The 21,807-nt window shown below is 39.4% G+C and overlaps 1 protein-coding gene across 23 annotated transcripts in view; it reads right to left on the bottom strand.

Moving 5' to 3' along the window:
- The window catches only part of IL33 (interleukin 33), a 142,892-nt gene that overhangs the window by 10,159 nt on the left and 110,926 nt on the right, over nucleotides 1-21,807 (bottom strand). For 7 of the 23 annotated variants that reach the window (XM_012124983.4, XM_060409445.1, XM_012124986.4 and 4 more), the window contains 3 exons: nucleotides 20,376-20,427; nucleotides 11,485-11,640; nucleotides 8,646-8,753 (listed from right to left, as the gene is read on the bottom strand). In XM_012124983.4, coding sequence (XP_011980373.2) covers nucleotides 8,646-8,742 — 97 coding nt within the window. In that variant the 5' untranslated portion in view covers nucleotides 8,743-8,753; nucleotides 11,485-11,640; nucleotides 20,376-20,427. Of the gene's footprint in view, nucleotides 1-8,645; nucleotides 8,754-11,484; nucleotides 11,641-14,647; nucleotides 16,837-20,375; nucleotides 20,428-21,807 lie in introns of all 23 variants that reach the window. The other 16 variants (XM_027964544.2, XM_060409447.1, XM_060409438.1 and 13 more) reach the window with 6 other exon arrangements.

Raw genomic sequence — 21,807 nt, 5'->3', positions numbered from 1 at the left:
TTCATTAATTCTCATTTAACTTATCCAAATAAAAATTAAAATTTCAAATAAAAATTAAATTTGCCACTTGAAAATCATTTTTTTAAAAGCCTTTAAAAGTCAAATAGAAAAGAAAGTGATAACACCTAGGTGATAAGATCTCCATCTTCAACATAATAGCCAATGAATTATCAAGAAATTTATACAATATAGCCAAATTCAATAATTCACAGTAATTCAGAAAATGAAAATAATTACTTGTGATTTTCAGATACATTCTATGATCTTTTTAAAAATTCTGTAGATTTGCCTTCCTAACATGATTAATAAAATTAAGTGGAATAAACTTTTGTTAGTTACTGGTTTGACTTTTCTATATCTTGCCTCCAATTCAGATGAGCATCTACCTTTAGGTGTCTTCAACTGTTTGAACAGGGTAAGGCCATTTAATCATACTCATTTGCCCTGGAAATTCCTAATATTCCTTTATAACTTTAGATATGTCAAATGTGGTATCTTACATGTATTTAACACAAAGATAATTTACAAAGCTGTGCCAGAGTCAACCCTGAACTTGGCCTCCTGACAATAATTTAATACAATATGTTATTAATTGTATGTTTTGTGCTGATCTTAGCCTGTTAATAATAACCAATATTGTATTTGGACTGTCCCTTAATGTTCTTATTATGATTGCAAAATGCCCTTCAGCAATAACCATCAGGAAATTGAAGAAATAAAGTTTAATTAATTATTTGTTGTTGTTGTTTAGTCACTCAGTTGTGTCCGACTCTTTGTAACCCCATGGACTGCAGCACACCAGGTTTCCCTGCCCTTCACCATCTCCTAGAGTTTGCTCAAACTCAAGTCCATTGAGTCAGTGATGCCGTTCAACCATCTCATCCTCTGTTGTCCCCTTTTCCTCCTGCCTACAATCAGGGACTTTTTCAGTGAGTCAGTTCTTCACATCAGGTGGCCAAAATATTGGAGTTTCAGCTTCAGCAGCAGTCCTTCCAATGAATATTCAGAGTTGATTTCCTTTAGGATTGACTGGTTTGATCTCCTTGCAGTCGAAGGGACTCTCAAGAGTCTCCTCCAACGTCACAGTTTAAAAGCATCAATCCTTTGGCACTCAGCCTTCTTTATGGTCTAACTCTCACATCCATACATGACTATTGGAAAACCCATAGCTTTGACTATAATTATAGGATTTGGAAATTACACTGCATATCTGGGACCACACAGAGAGGTCACAGGTAGAGAGAGTGCATGGGCCTGAGGTTCTGCTTTTTATTGGGATTGAGTGTGTGATCCTAGGATAGTGAGAGCTCACTGTTTATTGGTGAATTTAAAATATACGAGCAGGAATTTAAAGCATGGTATAGTGAATATAGCGAAGTCGCGCAGTCATGTCCGACTCTTTGCGACCCCATGGACTGTAGCCTACCAGGCTTCTCCATCCATGGGATTCTCCAGGCAAGAATACTGGAGTGGGTTACCACTTCCTTCTCCAGGGGATCTTCCTTACCCAGGGATTGAACCCGGGTCTCCCACATTGGAGGCAGACACTTTAACCTCTGAGCCACCAGGGAAGCCCCTTAAAGCATGGTAAGAGTAGGGGAAAAAAAGCAAGTAGTCCAAATGGTCAGTTATGGAAATCAACCAAGATCTTCTGATCTTTATCTAGCTTTGTGACTGGCTGTGTATATTTGGGCTTCTCTGGTAGCTCAGTTGGTAAAGAATCTGCCTGCAATGCAGGAGACCCTGGTTTGATTCCTGGGTCAGAAAGATACACTGGGGAAGGGATAGACTACCCACCCCAGTATTCTTGGGCTTCCCTTATGGCTCAGCTGATAAAGAATCTGCCTGCAATGTGGGAGACTTGGGTTCGATCCCTGGGTTGGGAAGATCCAGTGGAGGAGGGAAAAGCTACCCATTCCAGTATTCTGGCCTGGATAATTCCATGGACTATAGCTGATAAAGAATCTGCCTGCAATGTGGGAGACCTGGGTTCGATCCCTGGGTTGGGAAGATCCAATGGAGAAGGGAAAAGCTACCCACTCCAGTATTCTGGCCTGGATAATTCCATGGACTTATTTGAGATGATCATTTTTGAAGTAGATGCCTCAGCAATCAAAGCTTAAGTCAGGCACTTGCATTACAAAATAGAAAAGCAAAATTCAACTGTCATGGCTTACACTATATTGTATCCCATTGTCTTTTCCGAGTTAAAAGGCATAGATGATACTCTAAATATGTTCATTCCTTATAAGCTTATCTTAATGTGTAGCATCCCATAGGGCCATGCCAGGTATATCCAATATTGAAAGTAGACTCTGTGGGGAGTAGGATATGGGTCTTGGGCAGTTAGAAATGAAGGTCATAGAATTGAGGAAATATTGTGGATGTGAAAGAGGATTAGGGGCTAAAGATAGTAATGTAGCAAGTAGCATCTAGTGAGACAAAATCTGGATATAATTCCTTGGGAGCTGACTGTGTTTGAAGTATTTAGAATACTTTCAGTTCAGTTCAGTTGCTCAGTCGAGTCCAACTCTTTGTGAGCCCATGAATCACAGCATGCCAGGCCTCCCTGTCCATCACCAACTCCCGGAGTTCTCTCAAACTCCTGTCCATTGAGTCGGTGATGCCATCCAGCCATCTCATCCTCTGTCGTCCCCTTCTCCTCCTGCCCCCAATCCCTCCCAGCATCAGAGTCTTTTCCAATGAGTCAACTCTGCATGAGGTGGCCAAAGTATTGGAGTTTCAGTTTCAGCATCAGTCCTTCCAATGAACACCCAGGACTGATCTCCTTCAGGATGGACTGGTTGGATCTCCGTGCAGTCCAAGGGACTCTCAAGAGTCTTCTCCAACACTACATTTCAAAAGCATCCATTCTTGGGCACTCAGCTTTCTTCACAGTCCAACTCTCACATCCATACATGACCACAGGAAAAACCATAGCCTTGAGTAGATGGACCTTTGTGGGCAAAGTAATATCTCTGCTTTTCAATATGCTATCTAGGTTGGTCACAACTTTCATTCCAAGGAGTAAGCGTCTTTTAATTTCATGGCTACAGTTAACATCACCATCACCATCAGTGATTTTGGAGCCCAAAACAATAAATTTTGCCACTATTTCCCCATCTATTTCCCATGAAGTGATGGGACCAGATGCCATGATCTTCATTTTCTGAATGTTGAGCTTTAATCCAACTTTTTCACTCTCCTCTTTCACTTTCATCCAGAGGCTTTTTAGTACCTCTTCACTTTCTGCCATAAGGGTGGTGTCATCTGCATATCTGAGGTTCTTGATATTTCTCCCAGCAATCTTGATTCCAGCTTGTGCTTCTTCCAGCCCAGCATTTCTCATGATGTACTCTGCATAGAAGTTAAATAAGCAGGGTGACAATATACAGCCTTGATGTACTCCTTTTCCTATTTGGAACCAGTCTGCCACTGGTTCCATGTCCAGTTCTAACTGTTGCTTCCTGACCTGCATATAGGTTTCTCAAGAGGCAGGTCAGGTGGTCTGGTATTCCCATCTTTCTCAGAATTTTCCACAGTTTATTGTGATCCACACAGTCAAAGGCTTTGGCATAGTCAAAAAAGCAGAAATAGATGTTTTTCTGGAACTCTCTTGATTTTTCCATGATCCAGCAGATGTTGGCAATTTGATCTCTGGTTCTCTGCCTTTTCTAAAACCATCTTGAGCATCTGGAAGTTCTCGGTTCAAGTATTGCTGAAGCCTGGCTTGGAGAATTTTGAGCATTACTTTACTAGCTTGTAAGATGAGTGCAATTGTGCAGTAGTTTGAACATTCTTTGGCATTGCCTTTCTTTGGGATTGGAATTAAACTGACCTTTTCCAGTCCTGTGGCCACTGCTGAGTGTTCCAAATTTGTTGGCATATTGAGTGCAGCACTTTCACAGCATCATCTTTCAGGATTTGAAATAGCTCCACTGGAATTCCATCACCTCCACTAGCTTTGTTCGTAGTGATGCTTTCTAAGGCCCACTTGACTTCACATTCCAGGATGGGAGAATTTGGAAGAAGGTATACTTTAATATTTGGGGTAGCTGAAACTGGTATGAAGGTTGTGTTTTTGAGAGGAAAGCATAAAGGTGGCATGGCTATGGGAACTCTGTTGAAGAGAGTGTTCCATTAGGGTCAAAGCCTTTCAGACTTACTGTTGCCATTTCCTATGTCTCCATCCTGTTTGATATCTGAGGGAAATGTCTTTAAAAGTCTTTTAAGGAAATTCTCATAACCTATAATTTCATCATAGCAACAGCATGATGAGATTTCTCAGGCGTGTCATGAGGATGGGCCCAGAAATCTTTTTTTTAAAATATGCTACAGAGAGAGCCAGACCATGGCTGACAAGAACTGCAGAAGTGAGTGACTTCATCTTTCTTTATTCCCCAAGCACTAATTTCACCAAAGGCCTCCCCTTACTGTTTACTATCTTTGACCTGTCTGTGACATTTGATTTGGGGACCACATCCTTTCTGAATCCTTCTTCCCTTACTGTTGAATTAGCACTCTTCTTGGATTATTTTTATTTCCCTCTGATCACTCCATCTCTGTCTCTTTGTTGTTCTTCCTTCTCTGCTTGGTCCTAAAATGTTGGTCTTCCTAAAGGTTTTGTCCTTTGTCTTTCTTCTCAGTTTAGACTTTCCAGGCAATCTTGCTTGCTCCAATGACTTCAATCATCTTTTTATGTTGATGATTCCCCAAAAGTAAGTAGACCTTTGGTCTCTCTCCCAAGCTTTGTATCTTTTGTTTTTTCTCCACAGAAATTTTGATCCCATGGGGCATTTTGACTTAAGTTCCCAAGAAAGGCAATGCCAAAGAATGCTCAAACTACCACACAATTGCACTCATCTCATATGCTAGTAAAGTAATGGCCAAAATTCTCCAAGCCAGGCTTCAGCAATATGTGAACCGTGAACTTCCAGATGTTGAAGCTGGTTTTAGAAAAGGCAGAGGAACCAGATATCAAATTGCCAACATCTGCTGGATCATGGAAAAAGCAAGAGAGTTCCAGAAAAACATCTATTTCTGCTTTATTGACTATGCCAAAGCCTTTGACTGTGTGGATCACAATAAACTGTGGAAAATTCTGAAAGAGATGGGAATACAGACCACCTGACCTGCCTCTTGAGAAACCTATATGCAGGTCAGGAAACAATAGTTAGAACTGGACATGGAACCAGTGGCAGACTGGTTCCAAATAGGAAAAGGAGTACATCAAGGCTGTATATTGTCACCCTGCTTATTTAACTTCTATGCAGAGTACATCATGAGAAACGCTGAGCTGGAAGAAGCACAAGCTGGAATCAAGATTGCCGGGAGAAATATCAAGAACCTCAGATATGCAGATGACACCACCCTTATGGCAGAAAGTGAAGAGGTACTAAAAAGCCTCTGGATGAAAGTGAAAGAGGAGAGTGAAAAAGTTGGATTAAAGCTCAACATTCAGAAAATGAAGATCATGGCATCTGGTCCCATCACTTCATGGGAAATGGAAACAGTGTCAGACTTTATGTTTTTGGACACCAAAATCACTGCAGATAGTGACTGCAGCCATGAAATTAAAAGACGCTTACTCCTTGGAAGAAAAGTTATGACCAACCTAGATAGCATATTGAAAAGCAGAAATATTACTTTACCAACAATGGTCCGTCTAGTCAAGGCTATGGTTTTTCCTGTGGTTATGTATGGATGTGAGAGTTGGACTGTGAAGAAAGCTGAGAGCCCAAGAATTGATGCTTTTGAAGTGTAGTGTTGGAGAAGACTCTTGAGAGTCCCTTAGACTGCACAGAGATCCAACCAGTCCATTCTAAAGGAGATCAGCCCTGGAATTTCTTTGGATGCTGAAGCTGAAACTCCAATACTTTGGCCACCTCATGCAAAGAGTTGACTCACTGGAAAAGACTCTGATGCTGGGAGGGATTGGGGGCAGGAGGAGAAGGGGACGACAGAGGATGAGATGGCTGGATGGCATCACCGACTCAATAGCCTTGAGTTTGGGTGAACTCCAGGAGTGGGTGATGGACAGGAAGGCCTGGCATGCTGCGATTCACGGGATTGCAAACAGTCGGACACAACTGAGCGACTGAACTGAAAGCATCCCTATTTCTATCTATGTAGAGCCTCCTGAATTCTGGATATCTTGACCCAGATGACCTACACTTACCCCAAATGAAAATACACTTACAATAAAAAAAAAATAAACTTTATCTTTCTCTGCCCCCAATATATTCCTGAAGAATTCCCCATCTTTAAAAATAGTACTGCTATCTGCCATATCTGCCCAACTTTAAAATCAAAAAGCTGAGAATTAATCATTTCCCCGCCTGTCTCCATTCTTCAATTTATTCAGTTTGTTATTAAGCCTTACTGATTTCATTTTCTGAATGTATCTGAATTTTAGTTTTTCCTTTCCATTCTGTCATCTTAGGGCAGGCCCTCATCATCAGTCCCCTAAGATGAATGCAGTAGACCTCTGACCAGTCTCTGTTTCCACTCTTGCCTCTTTACTCTATCTTTACTACCACCAACATGATCTATCCAAAGTAAAAATGTCTTATTATTTCCCAATTAAACATTTTCAGTGGTTCCCTGCTATCCACAGGATAAAGTTAAAGCTCCTTCACTGTAACAGAAGATTATCTTATAGACAACTCCAAACTAAAGGGGGTGATCCCTACTGTATTCTGCCTCCAGCTATTGTCATGTAGGGATATATGGGCCCAGTTGTTGCTAGATCTTCAAATTTCTCCTGAGAAGCTGTAATTCAGATTTGTATGCAAAATCTCCCTATTTTTAAATGTTACCTCAATTGAAAAACAACAGTAACACTGTTCAGGCCAACTAAAATACTTCTGTTGGATGGATATGGGCCAAGGCTTCCTTATTGTGACATCTGAATAGATCCATAACGACACTGGATTGTCAGGGCAGGGAAAGGATTAATGGGTATGGGGAGAGGAAATAGTAGGGGAGAATGGGCTAACTCTAAGGAGTAGGTTCCTGGAAAGGAGATACATTTGGGGAGAGGCTTTCCTCTAACTCCTGAAGTTCTGTACTGTGTTGGCACTAGAGGTGAAAACTAGAGGTGAAATGCTCTGGTGCTGACCAGAACTTATGTGGGATCTGACTGTATGGATACCGGTAGAGGTTAAGTACTGAGTTTTGTGGCTTTTCCACTGTGTAAGATCCTGCTAGCCCACGGGAGGAGACAGTATTAAAATAGACTTTGTTGCTTGGGTACTCAGAGCAGTTTATTTACAAAAATAAGGTGTGACATTCCTTGCACCTTCAGTTTTGAGAAGCAGTTCATATCTGTCAGATTGCAATTTTAGCCAAGAGTGTTTAAATAATGACAATTTTAGTATTAAACTGAACCAGTTATTATTGGAAGGGAAAAATCTGCTAAGGGATGATAAAAATAATGTAATGTGATTTGGGGATAATCTTAATCATTGTTTCTCTAAATGGCATAAATAAGCTGTTGGGTCCTTTGCACCCTTAAAGGATGGGTTACATTTTCATTTTCCATTAATGCCAGCGACTCTGGTATATATTCCCAGCCTCCTGCCTCATATCAGTATCTACGGAGAGCCCACATCTCCTAGGGTACAAAGAAAATGCATTCTTTATTAAGAGGGAATTTGGGGACACAGAGTCACTTCTGAGTCACTGTTTCTGAAAGGAGCATTTTGGCTCAGACATAAATAAAACAACTAACTTAGCTGTGACTCAGATACCTGGTGATTCAGATACCGCAGCAGATTGGTCTTCCTACTTATAAGAGAGGAGCATTAATGGGCCAGAGCCTCAGGGAAGACAGAAATGATATTCTGTCTGACATTGCTTTCTCTTCTAGCCTTACATGTTCAGGGAAATGAAGAGGCGCACAAAAGACAAAGATATGCCAGTGCCCACTACCATTTTTCATTCTCTTTTTTTTTCTCAGTACACCAGAGCTCTGTTAATTCTCTTGTGCTACTGCTCTCAAATGAAAAACATGAGTGTAAATTTGTATAATTTTTTCCTAGGATAGGTTATTTTAAGAATCAAAGATGTTAATAATTCTTTCATCTTGAAGGTATAGCTACTCTCTGATTTTATCTGCCCTTCAACTTATTTCAGACACTTTGAGTTTGCAACTGGATAAACTTGAGCATCATTTGGTCAATTTTGCTTTATTTGGTGCCCGGATTATTCAAATATCTTCACTTGTTATTCTCTCCTTTATCTGAAGTCAAGACCAAAAACTTGATATACCAAAGGTCTTAATAAATGTTTGTTGAATAAAAGTCAGTCAGTTTAAATTTTTGTTAGGTGATCTGGGAAAAAGGTTTTGGGATTTGGTGGCAGTAGGTTTGGGTAGAGAAGGAATTGATATGACAGGCTGTAATTATATTTATCACTATTAGCAGGTTTAAATCACCTAAGCCTCTCCTGTTCTGTGATATATCAAATAAACAAAAGTTGGCCCTTTATAGTCTGATTTTACAACCAAAGCCTTCTCTATTATACACTTATGAGCCATCTTAGTAGTTTTTAATAAGTTTACATGTATAAACATTGGATTAATAAAGATTTGGTAACAGATAAACAATAGTGTGTAAAACAATCAGAAAGACTTAAGTCCTTACTTCTCAACTTGGGAGATTTTACCAAGGCTTTGCCTGCTGTGCTTTTCATCTTTGTTGGGGAAATTTTGGTGGTTGAATACTTCATTTTAGGCTTCATTTTTCAGGCTTCTGTTGAATTAAAATATAATGTTAGTTCAATTGTCTCAACTTGAAAACAAACAGAAACAACTGTGGCTAACAATATAAAATTGATAACAAAGCTACATAGAAAAATAATTCAGTAAAATTTGAATGTAGTATTCTGAATATATATATATATATATATATATATACACATACATACATACTAGAACTATTGTCAGAGGGTGAAAAGAATTCCAATCTTAAACTTTACTTTGTGGGCTTGTTGTTAGTGGAAATATTGGTTTTGAAATTCTGAGACTGTTTTTTGCTATACTATGGAATAGAACAGATGTATTGGTGTTATAGGATTTTCACTGCAGGGAAAAGGAGATATAAATATAAAAGTAGAAAAGAAAATCCCTGTAGTGTTAAATTTGAATTATCAATATCAATGTGCCTGTATCTTAGTTTCTAGCTACTTTTTCCATTGAAGGGAACCAAGATTCTAGATCTGGGTTGAGAAATAATAGAAGTGAACACTGAGTGTCTCATTGTGCCAGAAAGCAGTGAATCATTCAAAAACTAGTGAGATTGTGTCAAAAGGACACAGGAGTCCCCTTGAAGGGTCTCCTGCTGCATAAATTTGGCACAGTTTGAGCATCAGAAAAAATGATGGTAATTGACTATAAAGCATTTTATTAAAAAAAAAAAGCTGCAAGTCCATAGCATTTCTTAAGAATAAATAAGATTTATTCATTATGGAAGGAATGATAGAATTAGAAAAATCACCGTTTTGCAGCGTCCAATTTAATATTTGATTCAGGCAAGGATCATCAATGATGCTGTTCCTTAATTATCAAGCTGGGTCATAGTACCATTTTGAAGGAATATGGAGTTGTCTTATAAATTGCCTAGGTCAGGAAGATTCCCTAGAGAAGGGAATGGCTACTCACTCCAGTATTCTTCCATAGAGAATTCCATGGACAAAGGAGCCTACTGGGCTACAATCTGTGGGATCGCAAAGAGTCAGACATGACTGTGTAACGTTTTCACTTTCACTTTCATGTATTCTTTCAGTAGGGTACTGCAACCAGGCTTCATGGTCAAGGTAAGGCATTGTTGCTGTGCTTTGTGGAGGGAGCAAGATTGCTCCTCCAGTCTTAAACTTTCTCTAATATTATCTGAAATTCTATAATAGTTAATACTTCTTTTAGTAAGCATTGCTCTCTTTGTGCTAGATTTAAAATTTTTTAATCCAAATTATCCCAAGAGTGGTTACTATTTAAATCTCTTATAAACTTCATTAGGACCAGCTCTTCTAGCAGACTAAAGGAGGAACATTGAGTTCCTGGGTTAGAGGATTCATTGGAAAATAAACTTTCTGCACCTTTATTTTTGTCCCTTGCCAAGTCCCCAGTAGGCTGAAATTCCAAATTTTCTTGTTTAAATGGAACTAGAATCTTACACAAAGCCATTCTATTTATAGCCTGTCTGATGAGCAAAATCCTTCAATGATAGCATAATTGAGATTCCCTATTTTGCCCCTAGAAATGAATGTATCGTCCACGGGAGTAAATATTATCCTCACAGAGCATGAGGGGCTCACATCAATCCTTACCTTCTTCCTCTGATTCTGCTGCCTTTCTTGATCAAGAACAGTTGAACATAAGAAGCAGAGAAACTTAGACATCATTTCCTGAGCACCCCACCCACCCCAGCTCTGTAGTTGAGTAGGCTAGGTCTGAAAGGTTAAGTGCCTCGCCCAGGTTCACAAAAGCAGAACCAGGACTAGAATCTAGTCTCGTGATTTCCATCTTTATGTCAGAGCTTCCCGACCCTGGCTATTCTCTTCTCCCTCCAAATGTAGAAAGAAAGTAAGCAGAAATGAGAATTCAGCTTCAAATGCTCAAGCAATTGTCCAAATTCTTTTAAATCATAAATTTCAGAATACGATATTTAATTTGTAACCATAATGTGGGATAGTGCATTTAAGTAGCTTTATTGTGTTAAATTTTAAATTGTACAGAAAATAGTTCAAATAGTACCCTGCACACAGTAGGTGTTCAGGTAATATTTTACTGATAACATGAAGATTACATTGCTGGATTTGTTTTTCTCTTTTATCCAAGAATCTTTATGTCCTAGAAAAAAAATCTCTTGGATAGACATTTTTAAAAGTTGTATTTTCAAATAAATCTGGGAAATATTTCAATCTATATTCCACTTCTTGGAAAGTCAGAATTCATATTAGCATAGTAAAGGTGCTGACATTCCCTCACTGTAGAATTGTGGGTACCTTTGTTTAATTAATTATTTTCAGTGATTATTTGATCTCAAATAATCTCCTCAGTTCACTCTGTTAATATTCCCATGGTTAGTTTGAGAGAACACACTTGGAGGAACTCTGTTCTAAACCAATATTAGCCTGTAGATTCATGTAAGATAGATAAGAAACTGAAATATAACATTTAAAATGGAGTCACTGACACAGAAAAGGTCAACTGCTTTTTAAGGAGCATGCAATAAGTCAAAAACAGGAAATATTTTCTAATCTTTGTCTGAAAAACAAAACATTTTCTTTAAACAATCTACAAATCTTTTACCTTAAAAAATACAATCACTCTTAAAAAATTTTATGCTTAAAATTTACTGTTTATTCTCTTATTTTAAAATCAGAAATATTAGAGTATGGCATTGTAAACATTACTGGTTCTTTTGAGCTGCTCTTTCTAATAATATATGGCAAATATTCTCGCATACTGGTTATGATACCCACCTAAGTTATAAATGTGAAGGGCTGGTCTCAAATGATGCGGCTTCCTGTTGTCCACACTTGGTAGTAGTTGATGCAGTTATAGTCCAACTCTACTTATATATACACACTCTTGGATTAAGCAACGTTGGATGACAGCATTAGATGAATGAGGCAATCCTAATAGAGCCAGTTGAATGGGTTAGAATGGGTGGGAATGCATTCCCATTCCCACAACAAAATCCTAAACAGAGCTTTTAGATTATTTTAGCCATAGCACTTTCAATGAGCTGTACTCAGTTAATCATTAACTTTGATAAAACCTCTGTCATTTGGACTCTACATACTGTTTATTACTCACCACGGAGCGTATAAGGACCCAGATTATTTAATTGCCTTTCTCTTTCCTACAGAAAGTTGAAAACTTTTCAAGTAATTTTTTTTCTGGTTATAAAAATGATATATGTACACTTAGGAAATGGGTAAATGACAGGAAAGCATGTATACTGTAGATCCTAACATTCTTTTTTTTCAGTGAAGAAGTACTATATATATCTATTTTTTTAAATAAAAAGTAGAATCATACTGCAGATGTTATTTTATAAGCTTTTTCATTATACAGTTAACATACATCATAAGCATAAACATGACATTTTTACATGTCAGAATAATTCTTTTTACAGGGAGCATTACAAATTGTCAGAGAACATTTAACAGGCCTATTCCTGCATGCTGTTTTCTATTTCTCAAGGATTCTCTGTTCCTTATTTGTTCCTATTCTGAGAATGAGTAGAGCTGCACGCAGTTCTTAGGACTGAAGTCATAGGATGAGACATGCAGCGACTCTTTTCAGCGTCAGCGACCTTGTATGTATTCAGTTCATTTCAGTCGCTCAGTCGTGTCTGACTCTTTGTGGCCCCATGAATCGCAGCCCGCCAGGCCTCCCTGTCCATTACTAACTCTAGGAGTTTACTCAGACTCATGTCCATTGAGTCAGTGATGCAGTCCAGCCATCTCATCCTCTGTCTTCCCCTTCTCCTCCTGCCCCCAATCCCTCCCAACATCAGAGTCTTTTCCAGTGAGTCAACTCTTTGCATGAGGTGGCCAAAGTACTGGACTTTCAGCTTTAGCATCATTCCTTCCAAAGAAATCCCAGGGCTGATCTCCTTCAGAATGGACTGGCTGGATCTCCTTGCAGTCCAAGGGACTCTCAAGAGTCTTTTCCAACACCAAACTTCAGAAGCATCAATTCTTCAGCGCTCAGCTTTCTTCACAGTCCAACTCTCACATCCATACATGACCACAGGAAATAGCCTTGACTAGACGGACCTTTGTTGGCAAAATAATATCTCTGCTTTTCAATATGCTATCTAGGTTGGTCATAACTATCTTCCAAGGAACAAGCGTCTTTTAATTTCATGGCTGCAATCACCATCTGCAGTGATTTTGGAGCCCCCCAAAATAAAGTCTGACACTGTTTCCACTGTTTTCCCATCAATTTCCCATGAAGTGATGGGACCAGATGCCATGATCTTCGTTTTCTGAATATTAAGCTTTAAGCCAACTTTTTCACTCTCCACTTTCACTTTCATCAAGAGGCTCTTTAGTTCTTCTTCACTTTCTGCCATAAGGGTGGTGTCATCTGCATATCTGAGGTTGTTGATATTTCTCCCAGCAATCTTGATTCCAGCTTGCGCTTCTTCCAGCCCAGCGTTTCTCATGATGTACTCTGCATAGACGTTAAAGGAGCAGGGTGACAATATACAGCCTTGATGTACTCCTTTTCCTATTTGGAACCAGTCTGTTGTAAAGATATATAAGCCTGCATTTCTGCTAATAAAGCACCCTTTCTCCATCAGAGCTTGGGTCCCCATGTCTGTCTGTCTGTCTCTCTTTCTCTCTCTCTCTGTCTCTTTCACTTTCTTAACGTCGACTCTGGACCACCAGGTTCCGGTCCATTACAGGACCGCAACAACAATATATATAATCATATAAATATACTATAAGCAATCTTGTATTGATCAATTCTTTGGCCGTTTCCAGTTTTCCCCTTTTCTTCTTTTCTGCTATAACCAGAGTTGTAACTTACAGGTCTATGTGTGTGTGTGTTTGTGTGTTGTGATTCTGGTAAGCCTTTGGAAATTCATTGGTAGCATACATTCCTTGTAGCAAGATTTCTGGATCAAACTGTATAAGCATCTTATATTTTAATAGATATTATCCAACTGACTTCAAAAAGTTTGTATTGATTTGTAATTTCAGCAATTCAAGTGCATGCCCTTTCTCCATTGCCTTAGCAGCAGGGGTCCAGTGTGGGTAGGGGAGGAACAATTTATTTTTTATTTATTTATTTTATTTTATTTATTTATTTTTAATTGAAGGATAATTGCTTTACAGTGTTGCACTGATTTCTAGCAAACATCAAGATGCTCAGCCATAGGTTTACTCATGTTTGATTGATTTTTTGCCAATTTATTTATTTTTTAATTGAAGGATAATTGCTTTACAGAATTTTGTGGTTTTCTGTCAAACATCAACAAGAATCAGGCATAGGTACACCCATGTTATGTCATAAATTTTAATCAACATTTCCTTCTATAACTTCTGAATTTTGTGTCCTGCTTTGAAGATTATAAATTAATTTATAAATTATAGATTTATAAAAGATTATAAATTAATTTATCATGCCACTTTCTAAAAGTTTTATTCTTTACTATTTAATATTTAAATCTTTAATCCCTTATTATGTCTAGTATAAAGAGTAATTTAGGGATTTTTTTCCCCCAAATGCTTATCCCAAACACCTTTGTAATCCAATTTAGAAAAAGTGAGGCTTCCTATGTTATGTGGGGAGTAGAATTCAAGGAGCTGTGAATATAATGGTAAGGAGTTTGACTTTTACTCTGTAGCTAACAGGAATCTTTTATAAGTTTTTTAAGCAAGTGAGAAATATCAAAGATGTGTTTTATGAATGTAATTTTATGGCTGTATGAAGGACTAGAAGAAAGGAAAGAATGCCAGTTAGGAGGCCAATTAAATAACCCAGGCAAAACGCAGTGAGGATAGAGCTAGGGCAGTGTCAGTGAGAGTAGTCAGGAGGGGATAAATGTGATTAGTGCTTCAGGCATATTTCATAAGAATCCTTAAATGTTGAATGAGGAAGGGCCCCAGAGATCCCTGGTCCTACCTCCATTGTTGCATAGGTCCTTAGTGGCTGAGTCAGGATTAGAACAAAAGTTCATTCGCAGTTCAGTGTTGTGTCTGCCACAGAGCCTCCATAGCTCTTTTTGGATGTGGATGTATTAGCTCTGGACAGGGGAAGGGAAGGCAAAGGGAAGTGAAATTGGTGCCAGTGGTCTGGGTAGGAAACTCAGGTGAAGAGTTCATTGACAGGAACAAGTAATGAGTAATATGGGGCAAATGGTATCTCAAACTTAAGGAACAGTTATATGGAAATTTCAGCAGGGAGCTGGAGCTGGGTTGTGGGTTGAGAAGGCCAGACTTAGCCATGTGGATTTGTTCATTTGTGAAAGCATAACTGTTGATTATGTGGGAGCAAAGTGAGATTGGCTCAGCTGAGTGTGGAGCAGGAAGAGAAAGCTGTGTCTAGATGGAACTGTGGAGACTCTTACATTTAAGGGGTAAGAGAAGAAAAGGAGTTAGCAAAGAAGATCAGAAAGAGAAGGACAAAACAAACAAACAAACAAAAAAACCAGGTCATATTATGAAGGCTAAGAAAGCAGATCCTCTCAAAAAGGAACATTTGATGAGCAGTGCAGAGAACTAGCAGATTAGAGGCCTTGGAGAGAGTCCTTTAGGCAAGGTAGGAAACTGTAGTGCACTGCACAGTGTGAAGAAGAAAGAAGAAAGACTTTTTAAAAAGTACAGTAATGAAAGGGAAACACAGGGAAAATGGTATCTTGACAGCAGCATGGAGAAGGGAGGATGCTGCTAACTAGTCAGGTGAAAAGTCTAGGGCAAGTTACTTGATGTCTCTAAAGCCTCAGTTTCCTCATAATAACACTTTTTCTTATAATATTTTGAACTCATGGGATTTTTATGAGAATTATATAAGGAGGTACATTTTAAGCACTTAGCATAATAGCTAGAACATAGTAAAACTTAACCCGTTATTATTTTTTATTAGAATATTAAACTCCTAGGTGTATTTCAATGTAGAGAGAAAGTAGTGAATGAGAAAGAGAAAACTGATATAGTTTTCTATATCAAAACTATATAGTTTTCTATATCAAAGTCCCAGAGGAAACAGAGGAGAGAGAGGGGGAAAGAATACTAGTGGAAGGTCAGCTTTGAAAAGGAGGGGGCATATTTCTTTGTGCAGGAGAGGAGGAAAAGTGAGAGAATGAGGGAGATGTGAAATGTCAGGTCTAGGAACATGAACTTGAGGGTCTTGTAAAATGGCCTGATTCTTCTTCATAAAGTAGGTTGTGAGAAGCTTTACAGCGATTAAGGGAAATATAAATATGCTTAAAAGACTTAACTAGGAAATGGGGTAATACTGTTCATGGATATCAAGCTTCATTTTGGGAAGATGAAAAAAATTTTGGAGCTGGATTATGATGGTTGCTCACTAATGTCAGTGTATTTCATATACACTTAAAATAATTAAAATGAAAATCAGATGTATTATATTTATTGTTACATTTTAGCACAATTTCTAAAGGTTTTAAAAATGGGAGTGGGAGAAGTAAAAATACAGAAGCTTGTTTTACATTATAAGCAGGTGAATTCCAGTGTTCTTATCTTGGAGGTGGAGATGTTCTGATGATAATGGCGGTCAGGATGAGGCTTTGTCAGTGAGCTGTGCATTGCATGTGGGTTCTTTACCATCTGAGCCACCAGCAAAGCCCTGTAGAGGACTAAAGAATCATTAAAACAGGCAATGAAGTCAACTGAGGGTGATGATAGAGAAGGCAACTCAAACAGAAAAGGATGTTGGGATCCCTGGTAACCAGAATGGAAAGACATTAACAAAAGTAGTTGGGCCCAGGGTTGAGGTTACTAAGGGCAGTGGAAAATGAGAAATGTGCCACTTCCTGTACTGGTGCTAGGAAATGGGCACACAATGAAGGAGAGTGGGTTTAAGAATAGTGGTGTCACAAGGGGAAAGCCATGTTTTAGACAATACAAGGAAAGAACAGGAACTTTTTAAGAAAGGAGGAAGAAGAGGGTAAGAGTGTATGTGTAGTGGAGAGGAACATTTCAGAGGAAATGACATACATTTAAATCACTAAACCCTGAAGAAAATCGCCACCCACTCCAGTATTCTTGCCTGGAGAATTCCATGGACAGAGGAGCCCGGCTGGCTACAGTCCATAGGGTCACTGAGAGTCGGACACGACTGAGCGACTAACACTAAATCACAAAAAAGTAAAATAAAAACCTGAAATGAGATTTTAATCAAGGAATAGTGTCTTAAAAAGAAATTCATTAGTTGGTAATTCATTTCTGAGCAACAACAACAACAAAAATGTATGCGATATTATCATTTCCAAAGTTGCCATGTGTATGATTGCTTCTTTGGCTGGAGAAGGCTTCCAGAAACCTACATTCCACAAATAGTGAGTGCCCATTAGTTGCCAGGGACTATGTATTCCATCAGCGTTAACCCACGGGACACTGCACAACAGTTTTCATTTTACTTTGTCATATAATCTACATTTGATCAAATGGAAAATTGTTTATTGAATCAGTAAATGGCTCTTATATATCAGGTTTGATTAGCAATTTCTCTCTTCCCAAAATTGATACCCTTAAGAGTGTTGAGTTGGCTGCTGGTCTTTCTTTCCTCTTTGTGGATTTTACTTTTAAAATAAATGAATTTAATCAAATTGGAGTGAGGAGTCTTGTTAAAATGCAGAGTTTATGAGAAATTTTTATTAAAAATATATGTTCATTATGGACAATTTGGATGATACAGAAAATAGAAAGTTTAATCTTTGATGTCCTACAAAGTAGTTAAATGCTTTGAAAAGAAATATAGCTAGTAATCATTATAGAGAAATCCCAACCTCTCTGAGGTCCCGAGTTCACAAGTGGTATGGATTTGTATCTGCACAGAGTGCTAAGAATAACAATAATAAATCAAACACTTTTCTAGTGCTCAGCTAGGTGCTAGGGATACAGTAGTGAATAAAGCAAACTTCTTCCTGCCCTCCTGGAGTTTATTCTTTTTTGGGGAGATATATTTTGAGAAAATAAACCATACAAATAAATCAATATGATAAGTAAGAATTAGATTGATGAGGAAGTTTAAGGACTAGAATGGAACTAAGATAGTGTGGTCAGAGAAGGTGGCATTTAAGCTGTGCCCAAAGGGTGTGAAGAACATATGGCTGAAAGGGGACAGAGGATGCCTTCTGGATAGAGAAAACTCCAGGGGCACAGGCCCTGACAGAACTTGCAGTTTTTAGGGAACTAAGAGCACCAGTGTGGCTGGAGCAGATTGGGCAATTGGGAGAGTATAATGTAATGGGGTTGGAGTTGGAAGGAGGAAGAAACCAAGTAGGGCTGGGCCCTGGAGGCCAGGGGAAGGAGTTGGATTTCATTCAAAGTGCAATGGGAAGCCAAAGAAGGGTTTTAAATAAGGTGGAATATGACTTAGTTTTTTAGAGTGCTCTGGCTGCCATGTGAGGAACAGATGGAGGGCAGTAAGAGAGAAGGAATGAGACCAGCAGGGAGTCTGCATTAGTTCAGACTCTTAATGATGGTGGTGGCGATAACACTAATGGTGATAACAGTTACAGTATCTTGGGCATCTTCTGTGGATCAGATATTTTACATACATTGTTTATAATAGTCACCATATCACCAGTATTTGATATTATTTCCTCCATTTTAGAAGTGAGGAAATAGAGACTCAGAGTGATTAACTGTCTTGCAAAAGGCCACATAGTCAGTAAGTAGCAAAGGCAGAATTTGAAATCAAGTCCATTTGGTTCTTTCTCTTATTCCATGGGAGCCATTGGTAGAATAAGGTGAAATTGATTCCTGGGCCTTCAATGCCATTCACTGTGTTGTCAGGCTTGCATGTTCTTGTTTGTGCAGAGGAACTCTGAGGGTATGGTGGAATTATACTAACCTATTGTTGGGTACAAGAAAATTATTGAAAGAAGTCAGCACCCCAAAATTGATCCTGGCTGGTAGGAGAGAGGGGAAATGGAAAATATGACTAAGCTTGGCAACACTGAATGCCTTAATTCTGAGAGATTTTACAGGGAAGCAGAAGGGAAAAGATAAGAGGGAAGTGTGCTTACACTGACCCTCTCCTCCATTGTTTGTGGTGGCTTTAATTCTTTCTTGGGGGAGATCAGACTAACTGATATGGAAGAAGGGGGCAACAATGAGATAGCACTCAAACTGAATCACTTCCTGTTCTCCACTCCCCACCACTCTGAAAATTTCTACGTGCCTCCTAGGGAGAGGAAACACTCTATTAAGAAATTTGGCAAATCAATCTATGACTCAAGCCAAACCTTTTGTGAGTTTTCAGGGAAGGGATGATGTGAGTTTCAGGGAGGGATGGTATGAGTTTTCAGGGAAACTTTCTTTTATGTATTCAAGGTAAATAACAGCATTTGTAAAACACTCTATGCTTTCTTACAGTTCCTCTAGATGCATCTTATCCAATCATTTTCATACCCTGGTGTGACCCACCCCTTCAAACTTTTTGGCCTCACACACCCCTTTCCTCATTACCCTGTACATTTTAGACCCACTGGATGATTTACTGTTCCTCAAGTTACCATGCACTTTCACACCTGCATGCCTTGTTCAAGTTGTTCCTCTTGCTAAATTTGTCTCTTCCCCTTTACATGGGAAACTTCTATTTAACCTTTAGAGCTCAATTGAAATGATTTTGTCTACCAATCCAATAGAATTTATTGCTTCCTTCCTTACTTGCTTATCATATCCAATGTTGCTTCTCTTTGTTTCCTTCATTGGCTGTTAGCTCCTTGGGAACAAACATTATACCTTAGTCATTTTTTGTTTTCCAAGCAACTACTCATAAGCAGACACTCAATAAAATGTTGTATAATTTGTATAGGTCCTTGCAGAAACCCTACAAACTAGGCAAGGCAGGCATCATCAGCTGGACAGATGTGGAAGCCCTATCCAAATCCCAAAGATCACCACAGAGTGGTGTAGCAGGAACTGTGGGTTGAGCAATATGAAACTGGCACTACTGAATTTTGACCTATAAAAATAACACTTTTATATGACTCAACCTGATAGAACCCAGGTCTTCTTGTTCTTGGGTCAGTGCTTGTTCTAAAGCATTTTAAAAAGCTGACTTTATGTTTAGTCTCTGGCTCTGTGGTTTTAGTGTGATCAACATTTTGAATTATTCAGTTCAATGTGTTGTTTTATTCCCTTTGGTTGCCACACCTCATGCCTCACATATGTGGCAAATAGATTCAAGGAATTAGATCTGGTAGACAGAATGTCTGAAGAACTATGGACAGAGATTCCTAACATCGTACAGGAGGTGGTGACCAAAGCCATCCCAAAGAAAAAGAAAGGGAAGAAGGCAAAGTGGTTGTCTGAGGAGGCCTTACAAGTAGCTGAGAAAAGAAGTGAAAAGCAAAGGAGAAAAGGAAAGATATACCCAACTGAATGCAGAGATCCACAGAATAGCAAGAAGAGATAAGAAAGCCTTCTTAAGTGAACAATGCAAATAAATGGAGGAAAACAATAGAATGAAAAAGACTAGAAATCTCTTTAATTGGAGATACTAAGGGAACATTTCATGCAAAGATGGGCACAATAAAGGACAGAAATGGTGAGGACCTAACAGAAGCAGAAGAGATTAAGAAGAGGTGGCAAGAATATACAGAAAAACTATACAGAAAAAATCTTAATGACCAGATAACCACAATGGTTTGGTCACTCACCTGGAGCCAGACATCTTGGAGTATGAGGTCAAGTGGGCTGCAGGAAGCTTTACTGTGAAAAAAAAAACAAACCCCTAGTAGAGGTGATGGGATTCCAGCTGAGCTGTTTAAAATCCTAAAAGATGATGCTTTTAAAGTGCTGCACTCAGGGGGATGCGGTCCTAAGATGGCAGAGGAATAGGACAGGGAGACCATTTTCTCCCCCACAAATTCATCAAAAGAACATTTGAATGCTGAGTAAATTCCACAAAACAACTTCTGAATGCCAGCAGAGGACATCAGGCACCCAGAAAAGCAGCCCATTGTCTTAGAAAGGAGGTAGGAAAAAATATAAAAGATAGAGCTCTGTCCCAGGAAGGGAGTCTTAAAAAAGAGAGAAGTTTCCAAACACCAGAAAACACTCTCACTGCCGAGTCTGTGGCGAGTCTTGGAACCATAGAGGGCAACATAACCGGGAGGAAAAATAAATAAATAATTAAAACCCACAGATTACGTGCCCAACGGTAACTGCCCCAGCGAAGAAGCAGCACAGACGCCTGCATCTGCCACTAGCAAGCCAGGGCTGGGCAGGGAGGCGTGGGCTGCATTGCTTAGAGTAAGGACCGGGCCTGAATGCCCCGAGGGCAATCCGAGGGAACTAACTTGAGGTAGCAAACCAGACTGTGGGATAGCTACCACGCGAAAAGCCCTAACCTAAGACACCACCAGGCCCACTCACAGAACAAAGGACGGGCAAGCGAGTGCAGCCAAAGCCAGAAGGGGCAATCATGGCCCCAGAGAGGCATTATCTACCAAACTGCAAACAGGCTTTGTTGCTAACCAAGACTTCTTGGGATTCTGGATGCTCAACATCCTCTTGAGAAGGTGTGCCAGTTGTACACCCAGAAAACCGAGTGGCAGGGACGAGGGAGGCAATAAGTCACAGTGACCACGCTTGCCAAACACCTGGTCACCTGAGCTGCTCGGACCTGGGAAGGGCACAAAACGCAGGCCCAACTGAGTCTGCGCCTCTGAGGGCTACCTGAGTACCTGAACCTGAGCAGCTTAGACCTGGGAAGTGTATACAACCCAGGGCTGGCCTCAGATAGTTCCCAGCAGAGCAACCTAGAGCCTAAGCAGTGTTGACAGGGAAACCACACACGCAGTGAGCGGGGACAAACCCAGTGTGGCCGAGACACTGTGAGCACATGCCAGTGTTATTCGTTTGCAGCGACCCTCCCTCCCCACAGTACAACTGAACAAGTGAGCCTAAAAAAGTGTCCACCACTGCCCCCTTGTGTCAGGGCGGAAATTAGACACTGAAGAGACCAGCAAACAGAAGAAGCTAAAACATAGGGAACCTCCTTGGAAGTGAGAGGTGCAATTGATTAAAACCCTGTAGTTAGTACTGACTACCTAGGAAAGGGCCTATAGATCTTGAGAAATATAAGCT

Source organism: Ovis aries, chromosome 2 (genome assembly GCF_016772045.2).
Source record: "Ovis aries strain OAR_USU_Benz2616 breed Rambouillet chromosome 2, ARS-UI_Ramb_v3.0, whole genome shotgun sequence".
In the NCBI taxonomy this organism is placed as follows: Eukaryota; Metazoa; Chordata; class Mammalia; order Artiodactyla; family Bovidae; genus Ovis; species Ovis aries.
This window is presented reverse-complemented; position numbering and strand designations above follow the sequence as displayed.